Source organism: Acanthochromis polyacanthus, chromosome 19 (assembly GCF_021347895.1).
Source record: "Acanthochromis polyacanthus isolate Apoly-LR-REF ecotype Palm Island chromosome 19, KAUST_Apoly_ChrSc, whole genome shotgun sequence".
Taxonomy (NCBI): domain Eukaryota; kingdom Metazoa; phylum Chordata; class Actinopteri; family Pomacentridae; genus Acanthochromis; species Acanthochromis polyacanthus.
In genome coordinates, this window is record NC_067131.1 from 30670951 (window position 1) to 30694983 (window position 24033).

The 24033-nt window shown below is 38.3% G+C and overlaps 1 protein-coding gene across 1 annotated transcript in view; it reads left to right on the plus strand.

The window, feature by feature from the left end:
- Positions 1 to 24033, plus strand: part of grid1b (glutamate receptor, ionotropic, delta 1b) — a 739432-nt gene that overhangs the window by 671833 nt on the left and 43566 nt on the right. The window contains 5 exon segments of the mRNA XM_051939963.1: positions 6210 to 6332; positions 8071 to 8145; positions 10250 to 10586; positions 12423 to 12561; positions 23095 to 23290. Coding sequence (XP_051795923.1) covers positions 6210 to 6332; positions 8071 to 8145; positions 10250 to 10586; positions 12423 to 12561; positions 23095 to 23290 — 870 coding nt within the window.

The following is a 24033-nucleotide window of genomic DNA, read 5'->3' on the forward strand; positions in this document are numbered from 1 at the left end:
CTAAAAACTCAACAGCTTTACAAACTCTAAGACTAAACTCTCCACAAGGATCCAAAAGAAGTTGGACTTCTACATGAGAGCTTTAGTTATTCTTCATCTACTTCCTGAAAAGTTTGGTCAATAAAAAAGACAAAAACTCATATTTTCAGCTGAACTAAAGACAGACTTTGTGATTTTTCTGCTCACATGTTGTGTTGTTGTAAACTTACTCTTTCAACCCCCTGGAAACCAGCATTTGTCCTGTTTTTGCTCCTTGGCGACCCGAGACAGACGGTCGTAATGTTTTCTGAGCAACACACCATACTATGACGTTTTTACAGTGAAGGTTCTACTATGGAACCAGTTTGACATGTTCAGGTGTTCTTTGTGTGAAAACTCAGAGATTTCAGGGATCAGAAGGTGGTTTTCAACTTTCTTTGTGAACTTTCTGCTTCAACTTTAAACTAAATTTCCTTCACTAAGCCAGCCCTCTGGACTTCCAGTAAGCTGTGTTCCTATTGGCTGTCCAGGTGGCTGCTTGGTGTCATCAGGAACACCTGAGCAGCTCAGTGTCTTCCTGCTTTATGTCTGCAGTCAAACATTTCCTCTGCTTCTCTTCACTGAACCGGGTTTGGCTCCGTCGCTTTAGTTTGTTCTTTAGGCGTTGGCTTGCAGCTTCCAGCAGTAAAATCCTCTTTAATGTGTTTCTTGGTGTGTTTTAGGGCTTTGTACTGGATAGTTGTCTTGGTAAATGTGGTTCTTTAGCCACAGTTAGCACATGGTGCTAATGTGTGCAGTGATTAGTGGATTTGGTGCAGCTGAGTTGTGTCTTTATCTTGGCTGTAGTGAGTCTTTAGAGGTTTTTGGTTGTTTGTGAACCAACGTTGGTTGTCCAGAAGGTAAGAGTTCCTGTCCTGATTCTCTGTTTAAAGAGCTTCTCTGGTAGACTGCAGGAGACTTTAGCGTCTGGGTTGTGCTAGTTTGGTTTTTTGTACGGTTTCATTTGGACGACTATCTTGAGGCTCCTCCATGTGGTTTAGTGAGGTTTTCTGGAACAGTTCTACAAAGCAACCTGCAGCAGAAGAGACTTTGAGAGTTTTTAGGAAGTTCTGGAGACCAGACTTTAGAGCAGCAGAAACATTTGTCAGCAGTTTGAGCAGGAGAAGGTGAGCTTCAGAGTAGAAATGAGAAGGAAACCTTGTTGACCCGTGTGGTGAGGTCCTGTACCAAGAGTTGGAGCAGGTTGTGAAGAGTCTGTAGTTCTTTGGTCTGAAAGCACCAGAAGAGTCGACTCATTAAAGGAGAAAACAGGAGATATTGTTGGTTCTTCTGTCGCTCTGCAGTTTCCTTAGACTGAATATCAAGTTTCTATTTTAAATGATTTACCCTGTGAACCCAAGAAGACTTCAATAAACTCCCTCCATCCCCTGAACACAACACATTTTATTACCATGTTAAATCTTTTTTTTTTAAATGTCTGAGTTTTAATCAGTTTTTTCTCTTTGCTTGTGTAGTTTTGTCATCTGTGTGAAAGGTGCTAAACAAATAAAGTTGAATTGATAAACTGAATAAGTGATTAACTCATGATTGTGACAACAGAAGTATTTTTATTGGGATTTAAGGGTTTGTTTCATTTTTAAGGTTGGGGTTAAAATCTTGACAGAAAAAGATTAAAGAAATAAAGTACATTTAAAACAATCAAACTTTAAAAAAGAAAATTAAACATTCAATAAAATTATATTTAATTAGATAATTAAACAGAAGATACAAAAATATCAAACGTTAACGATGAAATATTTTATGTAATTAAACAAGAATAAAATTAAACATTTAGATGGTTGTATTTATAAAGTGCTTTACATGATACGTCACGTTCACCCATTCACACACTGATGGCGGAAGCTGCCATGCAAGGCGCTAACCACGAGGAGCAATTAGGATTTCGGTGTCTTGCTCAGGGACACCTAGACATGAGCTCGACGGGCCGAGGATCGAACCGGCAACCTTCCAGTTACAAGACGGCCACTCTACCCACTGAGCCATGCCACCTTATTTAATTAAAAATTAAATGTTTAATTAGAAAATTAAATCTTAAAGACAACAAAACTTTAAATAGGAATTAAACAGAAAATACAATGAAGCTTTTAAAAAGAAAATTTAACATTCAAAGGTGTAGTAGAGTCATTTTTGGGGGTTTCGTGACCAACCTCTCCGAACCTTTTTTCTTTATGGATTTGGCATTCTAGACCATTTTGAAGGAAAATTAGCTCCTATATACCTGCCAAAAATGACGGCTAACTTTTTTACAGCCCAAAATTCAAAATGACCGCCAAAGTCGCTGCCACTGCCTATATCTCAGTAACTAATTGAGCTAGGAGGTTGATTTTGGTGTCTAGACATAGGTTTTTGGGGTCAAGCATTCCAATACTGCCATTGCTTTACTTGTAAAACATGTCCATTACAGCGAAATCCAATATGGCCGCCAATATGGCCACCGATATACATTTTTTTTGTTTCTCGACTACCATGTGGCCTAGAAAGCTGTTGTTGGAGTCAAAACAGAGGTTTTGGGGTTCAAGCTATCTTTTCATGTCAATTGTAGTCTGTTAAACTGATTACATAATCAAGAAATCCAAGATGGCTGCCGGCTGCTATTTTCAAATGCAATGAAATTCATCATATCTGGCTCCAAATGAGCTAAAATGACCTGTGAGGTGTCATTTCTTGCTATTCTCACCCTGATATGAATCTGTAGTGGCCATTACTGTCCAGATCATCAATTTTGAAATGGCCACCGGCCGCCATCTTGGATTACACTACAAATTTGATATCGCCAACAAGTTTTTTTTTCCACATCTTGACTGGTACAGTTTACTTAAAAGTCCAACCTTACTTCACTTCATCAGCACACCTTTTTTTTTTTACTTAAGTCCAACTTTAATAGTCTGCGACATCGCTATCACTACTGGAGTCACTATCAATGTAGTCACTGCATGAACTCGCACTAGCAGAGTCACTCTGTGCTTCATCGCTGCTCTCATCACTGTTGACGTCTGTGTTCGGCTTGGGTGGTTTTGGCATGGACAATGGAAGTGGGGGTTCTGTCGATCGTACAGGTAGACAAAACCTGTTGACCAGATGCCATTCATGTCCTATCGGTGAAGGGTGTCTTTGCAGCTGGTAATACCAAAAGCAAGACACCTGGAGAAGCAAGGGCCGCAAAGTGGAGGGCCCAGAAGAAGAAGAGCATTATGCGATTGATGCCAGACTCTGACAGCCTGTATCAGCACCTGCTTCGGTCAAACTATCTAGCATATATGCAGAAACATTACTAGTCACTGCTACTACAACTTGTAATACTATTACACATGCTGATACTATGTCTACGACTCTAACAGCTACTTATACTACTACTGCTGCTTGTACTTTTCGTATTACTACTACTGCTTGTACAGCTATACTACAGCTACTATTAATCGTCTGGTATTTGGTTGTCTAGCTGCTAGCTCGCGTTAGTGTTTTGCTAGTGGCTAACTAGTTAGCTCTCATAGACTGGACGGGGCTGAAGCCCCCCTAAAATAGGCCTAATGACACCACTGGAGCAGATATCACTTTTTCTGTGTTAACATGTTTGATTTGTATGAAAAATACAGAAACTACATGATGTGGTGGAAAGGACTAGGGCAGGGGTCGGCAACCCGCGGCTCCGGAGCCGCATGCGGCTCTTTCAGCCCTCTGTTGTGGCTCCCTGTAACTTTGGAAAATAAATTGTTCTGCCTTTCAGGCGCCTTTCAATGCATTTTAATAGAGAGAGTTTTATTGTGAAATTACCGCTCTTATTTTGACGTGTCACTCCACCGGATGTGCTGCTGGGGTTTTCCCCTGGCTGGGACATGAGAGCGCAAGGTTGATGCAGAGGAGATGGAGAAGCAACGCCTGTAGTTTCACATCGTTTTGTACTAAAGAATGGCAAGCCTGTATATTAAAGCTCCACTCCAAGAAAGACACGTCTGTCTTTGAGTCAAAAGTACTCATGATAGGGTAATACACGTTACTCACTAGAACACGGCAGCAGGTCAGAGAGTCAGAGGAGTGTCGTCTTGGAAAATAGGGCAGCGACTTACCGGAGAAAAGTTACTAGCTTAAGATAAATAGATTTTACAAGTGATATAGACATTCGCAAAATATTGATTTCCAGCTAACATTACGTAACATATGAGGTCCAGGAGCAAAAATGACTTTAACCAAGTAAGATAAATATTAGTGGAAGGACACAATTTAAAAAATGAATCTAATTAGAGGCTTTGTAATTAATTAATCAGGACTGATTAACAAGGGCATAGAGGTAAAAAGCGATATATGCAGTGTTGTCTTCATTTTAAATGTCAAAAGGATTTTGCGGCTCCTGGTGTTTTCTTTTCTGTGGGAAACGGGTTGAAATGGCTCTTTGAGTGTTAAAGGTTGCCGACCCCTGGACTAGGGGTTTTGTGATGGATTATGATTGAAAATGTTCCATAAAAATGCACCAAGTTTGATGTTTTAATAAAAAAATTCCCTCATCTTTGACACAAATCACCTGAACTACAGGAAATCAATGATATCTTTTAAAGGCTGCGTCCATGTTAAGGTAGTAAAGGAAGCCGTCCTTGGGGAGTTTATGGGTTAAACACGAGTTTAATTCCTGCTCTAACGGAAATAATCCAACAGTCCACAGCAGAAACTACACTCCAATGAATCCACAGAGAGAAATCCTTCAGTCAATAAAGAGAAGTGACTTTGTCCAACTCAGGGAGGGTTTTTATTTTCTCCGGTGACTCCTCTCACTTACTTATGTTCCTGCAGCCAAACTTTACGCTTCTACACTTTTTCTTTCTCACATTTTTTTCGCGGCTTCGATCCGACACCTCGGCTTCAGCGGCGCCTCCAGTGACATCAGTCTGAGAGATACCAGCAGCCCCGTTCTTTACGCCGCCATCCCACAGCTTCCTCCTCCGGTGCCGGCGAAACAGCGACGCTCTTCTAACCAAGTGAGACTAATACCTCCAACCTGGCTTCATCCCTGCAGCTGCAACGCTTCGCTGTTCGTCTGCTCAGGAACTTCCTACCTTCATTTCACTCAGCGGCCTGTTGAATTACAGGAAAACTTTCACTTTGCTGCACCGTCAGCATCAGCAGACCTTCAGTGAACAGTAGAAATCTCAACACCTGCATGTTTTCAGTGGGTTTAGTGGTCTTAAGGACTCACATTTTGTCTTTGTCAAATAAAAAAGCCTCAAAGATTTTCCATAACTTGTTAAAAATTGTCCAAATTGACTCAAAAAATTGTCAAAAAATAACAGTAACTTGTAATACTCAGTAAATATGAAGTAAACAGTAAAATCTGAAGACATAAGTGTTCTAAAAGGTCTTAGTGTCAGTATTTTATCTTTATTTTGAAATGTGTTCTATCTTGTTTTCTAGTATTTTATTTGACTCTGTAAATTGATTTCCTCGTGTTTGTTGTTCGCTGTCTGACTGTATGAACACGGTTATATGATGAGCTGTGACTCTGCACGTCTTCATTATGGCTACAAGTGGAAAAACTGTCAGAAAAAATGAGAAAATCTAATTATGAGACTTCATAAAATGGAAAATAGGTTAACATTTGCCCAAAATAACTCAAATTTGTCTTGAAAAAAACAAAAGATTTGGACTTTTGTTGGGTTGGATTCCTGCTGAGATCTTTAATTTGAATAAAGTGATTCTAAAGTGTTAGTTTTTAAACAAACACCTGCTGTTCAACTTTAAAGTAATCTGATAACTGTAAGGTGTTAAATTCTGAATAATTTGGTCTTTAAATGATCCTGAACCTGACTGTTGTGTACTTTATATAAATAAACTTGATTTTGAAGTAATCAGGCTCCTGCACTCTGTCAACCTGTGGTACGTTTACAATCTGAAAGGAATCATTGGACGTTTTACTGTCACCGTGTGTAACCGTACAAAGTTTCATTGTTTGCAGTTTGACAACTTTCCACCGTATACGATAGAACCTTTATTTCCATATTTGCTTTGGGCTTCACTCCTCTGGATTTCCTCTCAAAGACTCTCTAAAGTTCACCTCTCTGTTTCTGTTCTCAGCGCTTTAGCTTGCAGCTGTACTTTGTTGAGCACACAGGGAAGCGCCGCTCGCTCTTTTTCAACTCTTTTGTCCTCGCCGACATCCCATAACTCCGTCTGGTTCTCTGCAGGAGGATCCTTTCGTCATGGTGGCGGAGAACATCCTCGGGCAGCCCAAGAGGTACAAAGGCTTCTCCATCGACGTGCTGGACGCCCTCGCCAAGATCCTGGGCTTCAAGTACGAGATCTACCAGGTGAGGCTCAGCGACGCCCCCAGGTGTCATTCAGGTGTAATTAAATGCCACAAAAATCCAAAAGAAAACATCCCGTATTAGAGTTAAAAGTTAGTTTTGATGATGTCAACTTACACTTTTGGTTTGTGTTGCGGGATTAACTAAACTTCCTACTCCATCTTAACCCTCATGTGGTCTTAACACGCCCCCCATTCTAAGGGTAAAATATGACCCGCCTCCGCTGAGCCTCTAAAATGACGCGGCTTAATTGAATTTTCAACCCAAAATTTATTTCACATGAAGAAACAACCTGTCAGACATAGGGCTGGACGCTAAATCGAATTAATTCGATTAATTCGCCTTTTTAAAACCTGACGATTTGAAAATTTGCCAAATCGTAAAATCGAGGCGAGCTTAAATATATAACAATACAGATTCTTCTTCTGCCTTTCACAACTTGTACACTGGCGTTTGCTTCCGCCTCTCATCTCCTTCCGCCAAAACACTCACACCCCCGTCATGGCGGACAGAACAGCAGATGAAGAGTTGGTCGTGAGAAAAGGGCCTCATGTTACATCGATTATATGGAAGTGGTTCGGCTTTGACAAGACTGACACAGAGCAAACTACAGTCATGTGCAAGGTTTGCTAAATTACTGTGAAAACGAAGAGTAGCAGCACAACTAACCTCTTTCAGCACCTCCAGCAGAGGCATCCTAAAGAATGGGAAGAGTGCGGCATGGCTAGCACTAGCCATAGCAAACAGACCGCAAAGAAACAACAAAAATCGATTAAAATCGTAATCGTCCAAGATGACTAAAAAAAATCGAGATTTTAGTTTTTGGCCATATCGCCCAGCCCTACACAGACATCACATGCTTTGTGAATGTCTGGATTTTCCCTTTTTCAGGGGGCAAAAAGACCTGAACACTTTAGACAATCTGAACTCTTTAGGAGACCAGAACACCTTAGATGACCTCAACACCTTAGAAAACGTGAACAACTCATTTTTAAAACATTACTCATAACTGTTTTCTTCCCAAAGTTTTATTATCACTATTATTGCTGCTAAAGGTGCTGCATAGATGTAAACATTGTTTGTTTAGCAAGACATTGTATTTGTATATCCTAAGAAAGTACCAGAAATGTGCAGAAAGTAGCTTTAAATGCGTTTGTTTTAAGGGAAACAACAGTGCACTATATACACTGTATAATGGAATTCAACAGCAAAATCTCGACTACAACAAACTCGTCTTCTCACCTCTGTTCAGTCATTGCTCCCACCTACAAGGAGCATAACTATCGACAATAACAAGAGCAAAATAAAAGAACAGATGCAATAATAGAGATGATGGTTTACTTGTTCTGATGCTGGAGTCACTTAAAGAAAACTCAGCGAATGTCAAGTTGGAAAAAGAAAGGTCATTTTGGGGATTTTCTCTGCTATTAAACATGGTGGCTGGGTCGTTTTTGACCCCAAGACAACAGAAGGATTAAAGTCACAACTACAAAGTTTCTGAGTTTCTTTGAAGCTTCTTCATGCTGAGCGGTCTGGAGACTTCACCGCATGAAGCACTGAGCAAGATTCACCAAAAAAACCCTGAAAGCCTCCCTCTGGTTATCGATTCAACTTCTAAACACTCGTCTCTTTTTCAAAGTTACATATTTAGAAGGTTTTTCCACAAAATCAGCCCCTCCATCCTTAATAAGCATCGTTGCGTTGAGTTGCATCACCAGGTTTTATCCGTCTTTTCTCTCAGGTCGCAGACAGTAAATATGGATCACAGCTTCCCAACGGATCGTGGAACGGGATGATCGGGGATCTCATCAATAAGGTACAACTAATCAAATACTAATACCAACCTGTTCAGCTGTATGTAAAGTTTCCTCTTTAAAAACGGCAAGGAGGTGATTTTAGAATCACAATCTTGTCCTAAAGTGGTTTACAATAAAAAACACGGAAAACTTTAGAATATCAGAAATCAGAAAAGTTGAATTTCTTTGGTTTTCATTTTATAAACATTGGAAAAATTGAATGGCATTGTCTTTTGTGGTCTTTTACGTTATATTTTCTTTTTTGTGTGTGTTTTGTGGTTGTTTTGAGAAACATTTTGATAATTTTACTTTTTTTTTTAACATCTATTTTGCAAACAAAAACCCTGGAATCAACATGTCCAACATTTTGTCAGGGTCCACTGGTGTTAACAACACTATATACATGTAAACAAAACTATTTACAGTTGTGTAGCTGTAAGAAAAACTAAACAAAAACAACTACCCCACACAGGTAGAATGACAGAAACCACGGGGAAAAATGGAGGCTGTATAACTATTTACATTTGAAGAGTTCATTTGCAAAAACAGGTAACTCCGTTTGATACATTTTCAGAAAACTTTTTTTATTGTTTACTTGAGATAATATCAGTCAAACTGAAGTGAGTGGATTTGACTCAGTAGAAAAAAACATGACAAAATAGAGAAAAATAAATTATTAGTGTTATTATTATTTATTATCTCAAGTAAACAATAAAAAAATGAGTTTTCTGAAAACGGAGTTACCTGTTTTTACAAATGAACTCTTCATTTGTAAAGCTGAAATCAGAAATCATAAAAAAGATAAAACCAAAGGAAAAATGGTTTGATTTTTGATTAAATTTTACAATAAATAGAGACAGTGTCTGTAGCTCAACAGAAAAGTCACAGAATGTTTGTAAAGTTGATCACAGCTCAGTCAATCAGGTCTTCATGGTGGCACCAAAAAGTGCATTTTCTTTTGTTTTCTACACAATATGGTTACTGTAACTGGTCATTTTTGGTAATCTTTTAAATGAAACATGAAGAATATAGTGGTTTTGATGATATACCCCCTATAATTCACCAAATCAGAGCTAAAAACAGGATTCCTTCCTCTGACTGCATCTAAATTAGAACTTTTTCTGATGGAGTTTGATGAAGGTTCAGCGATCGGTGCTTTCCAAAGTCCAAAACAGCGTCTTGTTTTGCCCAAAGATTATAGAGAAAAGAAACCAGAAAATATTTGCATTTAAGAAGCTGAAGTCACAGAAGTTTGCCTCAAACTGATTGATTATCAAAATACTTGGCAGTTAATTTAAAAGTTTACAGCCAGTTGATTATTTCTTGGAGCTGTAGTTCATTTATAGCTTTCGAAAACAACAAAAAAAATCTTCAAAAACCTCCAACTGAGCGTCTCTTAACAACCGTTCTGACAGAAATTCATCTTGATTCTGAAATCTGCTGGAAGTGACCAAATCAGAGCTAAAAATTGGGATTCATTCATCTGACGGGATGTAGTTTGGTTTGATGAAGGTTCATGCTGGGCTGCAACTTATTAATTTGTTGTTTGGTCTCAGAAATGTCAGAAAATGGTGAAAAATTCCAATTAGAGTTTCCTCAGATGTCTTGTTTTGTCCAAAGATCTTCAGTTTCCAGTCATGGAGGAAAGAAACCAGAAAATATTCACATTTAAAAACCTGAAATCTCAGAATTTAGACATTTTTTATTTTTAAAAAATGACTAAACCATCCGATTATCAAAATACTGATCAGTTAATTTAATATTGTACAGCTGCTGTCTCTCAAAAACCTTAAAAACTTCCAAAAGATCTGACAGAAGTTCATCCTGATTCTAAAATGAGCTAAAATCAGAGCTAAAAATGAGGACCAATCATCCATCTTTCTGTCTTTTATCTGTTTTTAGCTTTGATTTGGTCTTTTTGTTCCATGATTAGTTCAGATTAGTTCATAAAAGGTGTAATTTTGTTGATTTTCCTTAAAAAAATTTCACCTTTTTAAACTGCTGATGGGTTTTAGGGTCCACTTGGTTAAACATCTGAAGCATCTCCAGCTCAGATTACTCTGTCTTTGAGCCCTTAGATTACCAGTTCCCGTCAGGTTTCTGACCGTTTTCTCTCCATCCCAGCGAGCTGACCTGGCGGTGTCGGCCATCACCATCACACCTGAGCGTGAGAACGTGGTGGACTTCAGCAAGCGTTACCTGGACTACAGCGTGGGCATCCTGCTGAGGAAGCCCGAGGAGAAGATCAACATCTTCTCGCTGTTCGCTCCCTTCGACCTGGCCGTCTGGGCCTGCATCGCCGCCGCCATCCCGGTGGTCGGCGTCCTCATCTTCCTGCTCAACCGGCTGCAGGCGCTGCGCTCGTCCTCCCAGAATGCACCGGGGCAGCCGTCCAACGGCGTCGGATCGGGAAGTCTGCACAGCGCCATCTGGATCGTCTATGGAGCGTTTGTCCAGCAAGGTGAGAGGAAAAACTGTAACCATGGAGAATACTGGTTTATCGATCGGTTGATTTTCTGGTTTATTGATCGGTTGTTTTTCTGGTTTATTGATCGGTTGATTTTCTGGTTTATTGATCGGTTGTTTTTCTGGTTTATTGATCGGTTGTTTTTCTGGTTTATTGATCGGTTGATTTTCTGGTTTATTGATCGGTTGATTTTCTGGTTTGTTGATCGGTTGTTTTTCTGGTTTGTTGATCGGTTGATTTTCTGGTTTATTGATCGGTTGATTTTCTGGTTTATTGATCGGTTGATTTTCTGGTTTATTGATCGGTTGATTTTCTGGTTTATTGATCGGTTGATTTTCTGGTTTATTGATCGGTTGTTTTTCTGGTTTATTGATCGGTTGTTTTTCTGGTTTATTGATCAGTTGATTTTCTGATTTATTGATCAGGTGTTTGGTCTCAAAATGGTTAAAAAATGTCCACCAGTGGTTTCTAAAGCCAAAGATCATAAAGATCTTCATCTTCCTGTGAGTGAGGTGGAGCGAAACCAGAAAATATTCACTTTTAGAAAGCTGAAATCACAGACTTTAGACTTTTATTCATCAAAAGGTTCCTCAAATCGAAGTAAGAGACAGTCCAAGTATTAGTTTACAGCTGATTGATTATTTGTTGATGCTGAAGTTCATTCCTGTCTCTTGAAAACCTTCAGAAAACTTCCAACTGAACGTCTCGTAACAACTGACTGATTGATTAGTCGTTTGGTCTCAAAAATGTCAGAAAATGGTGAAAAATTCCAGTCAGAGTTTCGTCAAGCGTCTTGTTTTGTCCAAAGATCTTCAGTTTCCTGTGATAGTGGAAAGAAGCCAGAAAATATTCACATTTTAGATGCTCAAGTCACAGAATTTTGCTTTTTTTTCATTAAAGAATGACTCAAACTGTTTGCTTATCAAAATACTTTGCATTTAATGAAATCTTTGTTCATTTAGCATAATTTTTTTTAGTATTTTGTGGTTGATTTGTGTCTACTCCTCGTTTTGTGTCGGCTTTTTTCCCTCTGTCTTCATTATTTATACATCTGTTTTAAGCTCCTTCTGGTCATTGTGCATTCATTTATGTTCACTTTTTTGTGTTGCTTTGTGTCTTTGCAGCTTTGTTACCTCTAGCTGTCATTTTGTGTGTTTTCATCTCTGGTTCATTGAATCAGTTTAATGTTCATCTGTTTATGTTCATTTTGCATCAGTTATTTTTGTATTTTTTAACTATTTTAGTTTGATTTTGTTTCTTATGATTGATTTCTGTCTCTTTCTGGTCTTTTTGTGTCTTTTTTTCAGCTGTTTTGTGTTTGTTTTCAGTAATATTCTGACTTTTTGCGTTAATTTTGCATCTCTTTTAATCTCTTTTTGGTCATTTTGCATGTATTTGTGTTAATTTTCATCACTTTTTTTTATGCTGTTTTGAATGTCCGTGCAGCCATTTGTCTTATCGACCCTCCTTCCGTGTTCCTACCTCTGACATGTATGTAACTTGCGTGTTCCTAGCTCTGACATGTATGTAACTTGCGTGTTCCTACCTCTGAGATCTATGTAACTTGCGTGTTCCTAGCTCTGACATGTATGTAACTTGCGTGTTCCTACCTCTGAGATCTATGTAACTTCCGTGTTCCTACCTCTGACATGTATGTAACTTGCGTGTTCCTAGCTCTGACATGTATGTAACTTGCGTGTTCCTACCTCTGAGATCTATGTAACTTCCGTGTTCCTACCTCTGACATGTATGTAACTTGCGTGTTCCTAGCTCTGACATGTATGTAACTTGCGTGTTCCTAGCCCTGACGTGTGTATTTTCCGTGTGCAGGAGGCGACGGCGTGGTCGGCTCGGTGGCTCTGAGGATCGTCATGGGCAGCTGGTGGCTCTTCACGCTCATCGTGTGCTCGTCGTACACGGCCAACCTGGCGGCGTATCTGACCGTGTCACGCATGGACCACGCCATACGGTAACACAAGCACACGCGTGTGTCAGACAAACAACAGACAAACATGCTGGATTCTTGTTTCTTTTTTTCTCAAACACACATTTTCCATCAAACTTCACTTCAGTCACAGCTTCAGGACCGCTGATGTTTAAGAAACGCCATAAAAAGATGTTTTTAGATATTTGCTGATAATAATTCGGACTTTTTTGTTCTGTGTGTGTTTAAACCACTCAGTTCTCTCTTTAAACTGCATCTATATAATGCATACACGCCTGGCTGAACTCTGAACATCTCTGGTGCTTCTTTCGTGAGAAGAAAAGCTCGACATCGATCGTATTTGTGTTGCAGAAGCAGCAGACTGCTTGTGACCGTCCTCGTGTTTGACAGCTTTGAACTGGAGGCTTCAGAGTCAGACTAATTTAATATTTACTGAAGGTTTATGACGCCCCGTCAAACAGATAAAACAGCAGAGGAGGACGAAATTACAGCGGCAGACACAAATAAATGACCGGACGGCGACACAGAGAGACGGAAACAAATGAAAATAGACGCAAAATGAACACAAACAGATGACAAAGACACACTGAAGGACAGCTAGATTTAAAAAGTGATGCAAAACAAACAAATTAATGCCTAGATTCTGCAAAGACACGAAATGACCAGGAGGAGATTAAAACTGACTAAAAAAGATGCAAAAACAAACAGATGCAAAACCACCTCTGAGACACACAGAATGACTGCAAACTGCAAAAAACAAAAAGAAATGCTAAAAATGTTGAAGAACTTTCACCAAAAAGAATCTACCAAAATCCAGTGAATTTCTCTGTATTTTGGTTGATTTTTATGTGAATGTTCTTAAAGAAAATACTGGAAGTTTTACTGATTTATGTGTAATCACTTTAGATATTTTAGGATTTTTGGGAAGATTTTTACTCATTTTTTGAAAATATTTACAAGAATTTTCTTGCCAAATTTGGGGATTTTTTTAAAATAAAACTTTTAAAAGAATTATTGGAATTTTCTTCCTGAAGGTTTTGCAAACTTCCTGAAATTTGGGGGAATTTTTTTGCTGAATTTTGGATTTTTTTCAGACAAGGAAACTATATTTTTTGATGCCTGTAAATGAGGACAACATGAGGGTTAAAACAGCGTTTAAGCTGTGGGACCAGAGTCTGAGGTTGGCTAATTAGCAGCAACGTACACCCCTGTCAAAAGTTTTAGGACAGGTTCTAATTCATTTGAATGAGAAAGTGTCCTAAAACTTTTGACAGGGGTGTACGTCCTGTTTCCCGTTTCTTGTCTTTCTTGTTTCCCGGTTCTTGTCTTTCTTGTTTCCCGGTTCTTGTCTTTCTTGTTTCCCGGTTCTTGTCTTTCTTGTTTCCCGTTTCTTGTCTTTCTTGTTTCCCGGTTCTTGTCTTTCTTGTTTCCCGGTTCTTGTCTTTCTTGTTTCCCGTTTCTTGTCTTTCTTGTTTCCCGGTTCTTGTCTTTCGTGTTTCCCGGTTCTTGTCTTTCTTGTTTCCCGGTTCTTGTCTTTCTTGTTTCCCTGTTCTTGTCTTTCTTGTTTCCCGGTTCTTGTCTTTCGTGTTTCCCGGTTCTTGTGTTTCGTGTTTCCCGGTTCTTGTCTTTCTTGTTTCCCGGTTCTTGTCTTTCTTGTTTCCCGGTTCTTGTCTTTCTTGTTTCCCGGTTCTTGTCTTTCTTGTTTCCCGTTTCTTGTCTTTCTTGTTTCCCGGTTCTTGTCTTCTTGTTTCCCGTTTCTTGTCTTTCTTGTTTCCCGTTTCTTGTCTTTCTTGTTTCCCGGTTCTTGTCTTTCTTGTTTCCCGTTTCTTGTCTTTCTTGTTTCCCGTTTCTTGTCTTTCTTGTTTCCCGGTTCTTGTCTTTCTTGTTTCCCGTTTCTTGTCTTTCTTGTTTCCCGGTTCTTGTCTTTCTTGTTTCCCGGTTCTTGTCTTTCTTGTTTCCCGGTTCTTGTCTTTCTTGTTTCCCGTTTCTTGTCTTTCGTGTTCCCGGTTCTTGTCTTTCTTGTTTCCGTTTCTTGTCTTTCGTGTTTCCCGTTTCTTGTCTTTCTTGTTTCCCGTTTCCTTGTCTTTCTTGTTTCCCGGTTCTTGTCTTTCTTGTTTCCCGTTTCTTGTTTTCTTGTTTCCCGTTTCTTGTCTTTCTTGTTTCCCGGTTCTTTGTCTTTCTGTTTCCCGGTTCTTGTCTTTCTTGTTTCCCGTTTCTTGTCTTTCTTGTTTTCCCGGTTCTTGTCTTTCGTGTTTCCCGGTTTCTTGTCTTTCTTGTTTCCCGGTTCTTGTCTTTCTTGTTTCCCTGTTCTTGTCTTTCTTGTTTCCCGGTTCTTGTCTTTCGTGTTTCCCGGTTCTTGTGTTTCGTGTTTCCCGGTTCTTGTCTTTCTTGTTTCCCGGTTCTTTGTCTTTCTGTTTTCCCGGTTCTTGTCTTTCTTGTTTCCCGTTTCTTGTCTTTCTTGTTTCCCGTTTCTTGTCTTTCTTGTTCCGTTTTGTCTTCTTGTTTCCCCGTTTCTTGTCTTTCTTGTTTCCCGTTTCTTGTCTTTCTTGTTCCCGTTTCTTGTCTTTCTTGTTTCCCTGTTCTTGTCTTTCTTGTTTCCCGTTTCTGTCTTTCGTGTTTCCCGTTCTTGTCTTTCTTGTTTCCCGGTTCTTGTCTTTCTTGTTTCCCGTTTCTTGTCTTTCTTGTTTCCCGTTCTTGTCTTTCTTGTTTCCCGGTTCTTGTCTTTCTTGTTTCCCGGTTCTTGTCTTTCTTGTTTCCCGGTTCTTGTCTTTCTGTTTCCCGGTTCTTGTCTTTCGTGTTTCCCGGTTCTTGTCTTTCTTGTTTCCCGGTTCTTGTCTTTCTTGTTTCCCTGTTTCTTGTCTTCTTGTTTCCCGGTTCTTGTCTTCTTGTTTCCCGGTTCTTGTCTTTCTTGTTTCCGGTTCTTGTCTTTCTTGTTTCCCGGTTCTTGTCTTTCTTGTTTCCCGGTTCTTGTCTTTCGTGTTTCCCGGTTCTTGTCTTTCTTGTTCCCGTTTCTTGTCTTTCTTGTTCCCGTTTCTTGTCTTTCTTGTTTCCCGTTCTTGTCTTTCTTTTCTGTTTCCCGGTTCTTGTCTTTCTTGTTTCCCGGTTCTTGTCTTTCTTGTTCCCGGTTCTTGTCTTTCTTGTTTCCCGGTTTCTTGTCTTTCTTGTTTCCCGTTTCTTGTCTTTCTTGTTTCCCGGTTCTTGTCTTTCTTGTTTCCCGGTTCTTGTCTTTCTTGTTTCCCGTTCTTGTCTTTCGTGTTTTCCCGGTTCTTGTCTTTCTTGTTTCCCGGTTCTTGTCTTTCTTGTTTCCCGGTTCTTGTCTTTCTTGTTTCCCGTTTCTTGTCTTTCTTGTTTCCCGGTTTTGTCTTTCTTGTTTCCCGGTTCTGTCTTTCTTGTTTCCCGGTTCTTGTCTTTCTTGTTTCCCGGTTCTTGGTCTTTCTTGTTTCCCGGTTCTTGTCTTTCGTGTTTCCCTGTTCTTGTCTTTCTTGTTTCCCGGTTCTTGTCTTTCTTGTTTTCCCGGTTCTTGTCTTTCTTGTTTCCCGGTTCTTGTCTTTTCTTGTTTCCCGGTTCTTGTCTTTCTTGTTTCTCGTTTCTTGTCTTCTTCTTTCCCGTTTCTTGTCTTTCTTGTTTCCCGTTTCTTGTCTTTCTTGTTTCCCGGTTCTTGTCTTTCGTGTTTCCCGGTTCTTGTCTTTCGTGTTTCCCGGTTCTTGTCTTTCGTGTTTCCCGGTTCTTGTCTTTCTTGTTTCCCGGTTCTTGTCTTTCTTGTTTCCCGGTTCTTGTCTTTCTTGTTTCCCGGTTCTTGTCTTTCTTGTTTCCCGTTTCTTGTCTTTCTTGTTTCCGGTTCTTGTCTTTCTTGTTTCCCGGTTCTTGTCTTTCTTGTTTCCCGGTTCTTGTCTTTCTTGTTTCCCGGTTCTTGTCTTTCTTGTTTCCCGGTTCTTGTCTTTCTTGTTTCCCGGTTCTTGTCTTTCTTGTTTCCCGTTTCTTGTCTTTCTTGTTTCCCGGTTCTTGTCTTTCTTGTTTCCTGTTTCCAGTTCCAGCTCCTCTTTGCTCATCTTAAAGTTGATCTCAGATTTCTCTAACTTCTCCAACTCCAGAGTGGATGAATCTGATTTGATTTGAATTTATTTATTTGATAGGGACGGTGCACTTTAACATAGTTCCATCACTAAGCATGAATCTGATGTGCTGCACAGAGAGTTTATAGCAAATGCTAATTTCCAACCCTTGTCCCTAGATGTGTCTGCTGCCACAATAAAAGACTCTGGATGTTTCCTCGGTGTAGAAGCGTCTTGGGCGGTCGCTGGTTCAAGCGTTTGATGCATTTTAAAGCAGCGTTGGCTTCGTTTCTCACATTTAGCCTCCCGTTGTTTCCGAGCGTCGAGCCGACCTCCGGGTCTCGGTTTGTTCGTCCAAACGCTGCCGGTCGAGAAGGAAAAGTTTCAAAGAGCTCCGGAGTTCAGCAGCGATTTGCATTTGGTTTGAGAGATTCCTCATGAATAAAATTACTGAGAGACAGGATTCGGATTCACGAAGCTGCAGGTGGATGAGAGTCTTTCATCCTACAGTAGAAGAAACAAACAAATCTACATACAATCATGTAAAAAACAGCTTTAAATCTGCATAAACACATCCTTTGTACCCCAGGAATGCTTCAGCTGTCCACAGTATCTGGGAAATGCTTTAGAAAATTATTTAAAATTGAACCACTGTCACACAAATTTCTAATAAAATGATGACATGAGGACAGACGTCGACCTAAACTGCAAGAAAAGCACTTTTATTCTCATTTTTTGCAGCTGAAAGTTAAATTTACGTCCCAAAATCCATCCTTTCATTGTAAATAATACACCAGAACGGCATTTTATACGTCCGTATGTTTATATATTTGCCAGATACTCGACATTATTAGAAAGAAATGTCACGTATGTTCAGGATTACCAAATGGTGAACATCTTAATTAGTTTCTATCCATTATGTTGCAGATTTTTATTTTACAAATAATTTAAAGTGAAATTCTTTGTGAAAATCATAGAAAAATGTATTAAAATGCTCGTTAATGTTAAAAAAAACACACAAAATAGACCAGAACTGTGAATAATTTCCACTGAAAAACTAGATTTTTATGATTATAATTTGTTCTTTTACAACATTTCACCATGAAATGACAGTTTTATTCTATTTAAATCATCAAAAAATATCATTACATGACAGATTTCTGCTGTTATTCTACAGATTTTTAATGTTTTGGTGAGTTACAGATAATAACTGGTGAAATTAAATCTTAAAAGGATTATTTTTTACCTTAATGTGAAAATAACTGCCTCAAACTGTAAATAAGGTCCACATGAAACATCTGTTTTTATAAATCTGAATTTATGCTTTTATGTTAACACTATATTGTACTTTATTTAAATCAGGAAAAAATAGAATTATTTTACAGATTTCCTCAGTTTTAGTAAAATCAGAGACAAAAAGTGTAAATTTAGTTTTATTCTTATTTTTTTAAACAATATTTTTTCGCCTTTTTGTCGTTTTTTTAATAATTTAAGGCAGACAAAATGAGGAGAAACTCGAATCAAACAAAAAAACTGATGTTATTGATAATAAACTCTCTGGTTATCTAAACTTTGGTATCAAATGAGCTGCAGTGAAGCTTGAGCGCCCCCTGCTGGTGAAACGTGATTACATCAGCCGTTAAAAGGTCGGTTTGTTTGAGGTTTACTCAGAAACTACTCAGCCGAATTTAACGAACCTTGGTGGAGAAGTGAAACACAACCAGAGGAAGAAGTCATGAAGTTTTGGTGTAAATCTGTTGAGCCTTGGTTGAAAAATGAGAGGTTTTGTGTTGATGTTTTCTCTCTGATGGCCTTTATAGTAGGTTTTTATTCAGTGTGGTGATTTTATTTCATTACTTTCTGGGTATTTTCAGCTTGTTTTTGTGGATGTAGTGAAAGTAGCCTCCATCTGATGCTCTTTGTCCTCCAACGTTCTGCTGCTTGGTTAAAAAACTGAACCTCTTTTCAATAATTTGATTTATTTTTTCAAGAGCGGCGCTGTCAGGGGAGCAGCAGTGAGAGGCGGATCAAGGATAGAACTGATGCTGCACTTTTACATTTGACTTATTTAACGTTTTATTAGTTTTTTTGAAAGTTTTCCAGGTTGTTGTTTTGCAGTAAATGTTTTCTGGACTCACGGGGAAGCTCAGACTGAGTAAAAAGGCTGATTTATAGTCCGATTTTTGTGTAAAAGAATCTAGCTGAAGCTCTTCTCGCTCCTGAACTGAACCTGCTGTTTGACAGGAATTGAGAAAGACGACGAGGACGGAGCTCCGAGGCAGAAGTTCGATTATTCCAGAGATGAAAAAAGCGACTCCAGTCTTTTAAGTTGGTGTCAGAGAATCGCAGTGGGGTTGGCTTTGTTTGCAGTGAAGCTCGGTTTGGTTTCATGGCTCCGGGTGCAAACAGACGGAGCAGCAATAGCGTAAAGTTTGAGATAACTGTGTGAAAACTTGCGTATTTGGCCTGTGAAGTTGCTTTCTGCAAAAACTGGAACTGATTCTGTCTTTTTGCAACTTTTCTAAATCTCCTGAACCACAAAACCCACCAGCAGGTTTAAAAATATACGTTGTCTTTACAAAAACAATCACCCAAATCACATAATTTATCATCTAGAAACTGTAAAAACCTCACAAAAATCATCAAATTATCCATTTTCCAACTGTCCCTCACCACATTGTGAAACCTCCAGAGAAACTTAAAGCTAATGTGAATCAAAATTTGTCCAAATCGTCCAACGTGATCTAAAAATGTCCATAAATTATCCAAAATTATTTAAAAGTTGTCAAAATGTATGCAAAAATGGTTCTAATGGTAATCAAAATTTGGCCAAATTGTTCAAAATAAGTTAAAAAGAAGGTCCAAAATTAACAAAGATGTCCCAATATGATGCAAACATTATCCAATGTGACTCAAAAAATGACCCAAAATCAGTAACCTGTTGTCAGCATCACAAAAGAACTGTCCAAGAGGACTCAAAAAATGTCCAATGCCACCCACAAATTGTCCAGAATTGTTTAAAATGTGTCCAGACTTCCACAAAATGGTTCTAATGTTCATCCAAATTTGGCCAAATCATTCAAAATAAGTTAAAAAGAAAGTCCAAAACAACCAAAAATGTCCCACTATGACGCAAAAATCATCCAATGTGACTCAAAACTAAACCAAAATTATCAACAAAATCACTTCAAACATTTCTAAAATAACTAATAAAAAATGACCCAAAATGAAAAACCTGTTATCAAAATTACAAAAATACTGTCCAAAATGACTACAAATGTTTAATGAGACTCACAAATGAACCAAAATTATTTAAAACGTGTCCAGACTTGTGCAGAATGATTCTAATGTTCATCAAAATTTGCCGAAATCATTCAAAAATGATTAAAGAAAAGCTCAAAATGACCAAAAATGTTCCAAAATAACTCTTGCCTTTGCTGATGTGACTCAAAAATTACCCAAAATGACTAACTTGATGTCGAAATCACAAAACTACTCTCCAAAATGACTCAAAACATTTTCAATGTCATTCACAAATCATCCAAAGTGATTTAAAATGTCTGAAGTTCCGCAAAACTGTTCTAATATTCAACAAAATTTGTCCAATTCATCCAAAATGATTTAAAAAGTAGTCCAAAATACCTCAAAAAGTCCCAATATGACCCAAAAAATGACCCAAAACGGCTAATCATCATCAAAATCCTAAAAAAAGTCCAAGATGACTCAAAATTTGTCCAAAATGATCTGAAATTTGTTCAGATTTATACAGAATGGTTCCAATATTAATCAAAATGTTTCCAAAATGACTCAAATAAATGTTCAATGAACCACACAAATCGTCCAGTTTTTTAAAATTTGTCCAAATTTGCACAAAATGGTTCTGATTTTAATTAACGTTCATCTAAGTTGTCCAAAGTGATTTTGATAAAACATCCTAAATCAGCAGCTTTAATAAACGATCGGTTTAAAGTCACGTCTGTGTTTTCTTCAGAAACACTGAGTTCAGACTAACCCGATCCAGATCACTGCCGCCTTCAGGACACAAAACTTTTATTGAAACTCATCTCAGGTTCCGTCAGATAAACCAAGTCAAAGAAAGAAAACTGAAGTCCAGTTTAACCTCCAAATCCTCCCAGTCTGAACAGAATCTTTCTGCGGGAACAAAACCTTCCTCAGATCCACTGTTGTTTTTTTTTCCTATTTTTTAATTTAACATAAATTAAAATGTTTCTGCTGCTTGAATCAAACACAAACCGTCACCTCCTGACTCCAAACTGCTGTTTTTTTGTGGTTTGTTGATGACTAATTGCAGTGATGATAACAAAATAAATTCTCTGCAGAGACAGAAACACTAAAACAAACATGATTTAGAAATAATGAAGCTCACTGTTGGTTAGCAACCACAGAAGTTCATTCCCACTTAATGCTGGTGAGCAAATTACTCAACAAATATCACCGTAAATGATTTTTCTAAGGCAAAAACAAACTTATTTAAGGATTTTAATTGAACCTGCACAGTTTAGTGTAAAAAACAGAACATGAGGACAGGAAGGTCTAAAAATAAACTATATGAATATTGTAATAACTCTGCAAAAATGTGTCTGAATTTGATCATTTCATCTCGACGTGAAGAAGCGAAACAAATAATGAACAAAAGCTGGATTTAATATCTGAAGACTTGAACCCAGATTCAAGCACAATGAAGCAGAAGATTAATTAGATTAGCATAAATCAGCTGAACCACAGCTGTTTGCTTCAATGCTAAATGATTAGGGAAAAGGAAATGTCAGGTAAATGTGGGGATTCCATTTATTTACTGTCATGAAATATCCCTCACCCCAACCCTAAACCTACCCATCTGTAATTCTACCTAACCCTAACCCTTTAACTAACCCTCACCCTTACCCTACATAATCAGAACCCTAACCATTTCAAGGCTAAAAGCAGCTGATAAATCTGACTTCTAGCTAAAGGTATAGTTTGATATATATTTTTTTAATGTCCTTTTTAGCTCTGAAGCCCGATGTAATTAAATAAAACCACCTTGTGAAGCAACAACACACCACAAACATCTGAAAAATCAGCGGCTGGTTTTAACCCCTCCAGTGAACAAACTGTCATCCAGACGGGATAAAAAATAGACCTCCGCTGAACAGCTCGACTTGGATGCAATTTTCCAGCAGCAGCCACTTCACCTGAGCATTTTTCTCGTTTTATTTTTTGTGCAGCTTTTCAGACTCCAGTGTTTCCTCTTTTCGCTGAGTTCATTTGATCCGAAGTGGCCGACATAACAGAGAACATGACGACGAGCTTCTGCAGAGGAAAAACACAAACCGACAAAAAAACAGCAACACGGGAAACCACTGTTCAGACTTCATCATTCACTGGGATTATTTAGTCCAGGACAGACTTAGAAATATAAAACACTAAAAATTGTAGAACCAACCACAGCCAGTTATTCAGGGGTCAGTTTTAATGAGTTACTCTGGAATTCCTAAAGACTAAAATGTCCTCGTCAAAGAAAAAATGGCAAAAAAATATGACATCATCGGTCCTTGATATTACTGTTGGTTTTTTATGGAAATAAACACACAAAAATGTACCTTTTTCAATATAATATGGTGCTGAAAGGAAATACTAGTCAGGGATACATCAGTGATGTTTTTGTGCTGATTATTTACATGATGCCACTGCTGTTCTTTTTATGCAAGCTAAAAATGTTTATATTTAATGTTAGAATTAATATATTATTTTCTGTATAATAATTATTCATGGTCATTCACAGTCATAGCTGTCTCTGTGACTTTAGCTGCACAGTTAGCTGTTTTTCTATGGTTCTAGCTGTTGTTAGCCATCTTTCTATGATGTTAGCTATACTTAGCTGTGTTTTTCTATAACTTTAGCTATGCAATTAGCTGTTTTTCTATGGTTTTAGCCGTAGTTTACTCTCTTTCGATAACGTTAGCTGTCTTTATTTAAGGACATTAGCTGTAGTTTGCCATCTTTCTACAAGTTAAGCTTTAGTTAGCTATCTCTCTATACCTTTAGCTGTAGTTAGCTGTCTTTTTTATAACTTTAGCTGTAGCTAGCAGTCTTTCTATGACTTTAGCTGTAGTTGGCTTTCAATCTATGACTTTAGTTTTGTATTTAGCTTTTTTCCTGTGACTGTAGGTGTAGTTAGCTCTCTTTTTACGACGTTAGCTGTAGTTAACTTTCTTTCTGACTTTAACTTTGTAGTTAGCTTTCTTCTAATGACTTTAGCCGTTGTTAGCTCTCTCTTTATGATGTTAGCTATAGTTAGCGCTGTCTTTATGATTTTAGCTGTAGTTAGCTGTCTTTCTGTGACTTTCACTGTGCAGTTAGCTGTTTGTACCTTAAGCTCTAACCGAACATGACCGAACCTGCCTAAACTAATCCGTAATCCTGCAAACAAACTGACATTTCAAAAAGAGATGTCACAGACAGTCGTGGTAAAATAAACTGCATTGTTTACGGTGTGTTTCAGGTCTTTCCAGGACTTGGCTCGGCAGATCGACGTGGACTACGGCACCGTGAGGGACTCTGCCGTCTACGACTACTTCAGGAACAAAGGAACCAACCCTCTGGAGCAGGACAGCACCTACGCCGAGTTATGGAGGACCATCAGCAAGAACAACGGCATGGACTACTCAGTGTCCAGTCCGTCTGAAGGGATACGAAAGGTAGTAATCATCCAGTCAAACCTTCATTATCAAAAGTCTGAATGCATTCAAACTCTATTCATCTGAAGTCTGAACACAGTGAGGTACAGAGTCAGACATAAACGAAGCAGACACGCTAATCAGAATCTCTGGTAGAAAAGATTAGCAAAATAATGAAAACAGTAAGAACAATTCAATCATTTAACATCTGAAAACAAACAACAGCAGCTGGAGGTAAAATAAGACAAAATGAAAAAGCTCAACTGCTCTGAAGATAAAAGTTAATTCATTCTGCAAGTTATTTCAGGTTGCAGCTGCAAATAAACCAAAATCATTTAAATGTAAATTTGCAACAACAATAACCTCCCAGTGCGTTATAAATACAAAAATGTAAGGTATTTAAGTTGATAGTAGGCAAAAGGAGAAAAATATAGTTGAAATGTAATAAAAATTAAAGATATCTCTTGCATGACTTTTTATAGCTTTAGCTGTAGTTAGTTTCTGATGCTCTAGCTGTGCAATTAGCTGTTTTCCTCTGGTTTTACCTGTAGCTAGCTGTCTGTCTGTGACTTTAGTTGTTTAGTGAACAAAATTTCTATGTTTTAGTTGTATGTTAGCTTAAGTTAGCTGTCTCTCTAAGACTTTAGCTGTAGTTAGCCGTCTTTATATATTTAGCTGCAGTTAGCAGTCTTTATATGTATTTAGCTGTAATTAGCTGTCTACAACTATGGCTGTAGCTAGTGGGCTTTCTATAACTTTAGCTG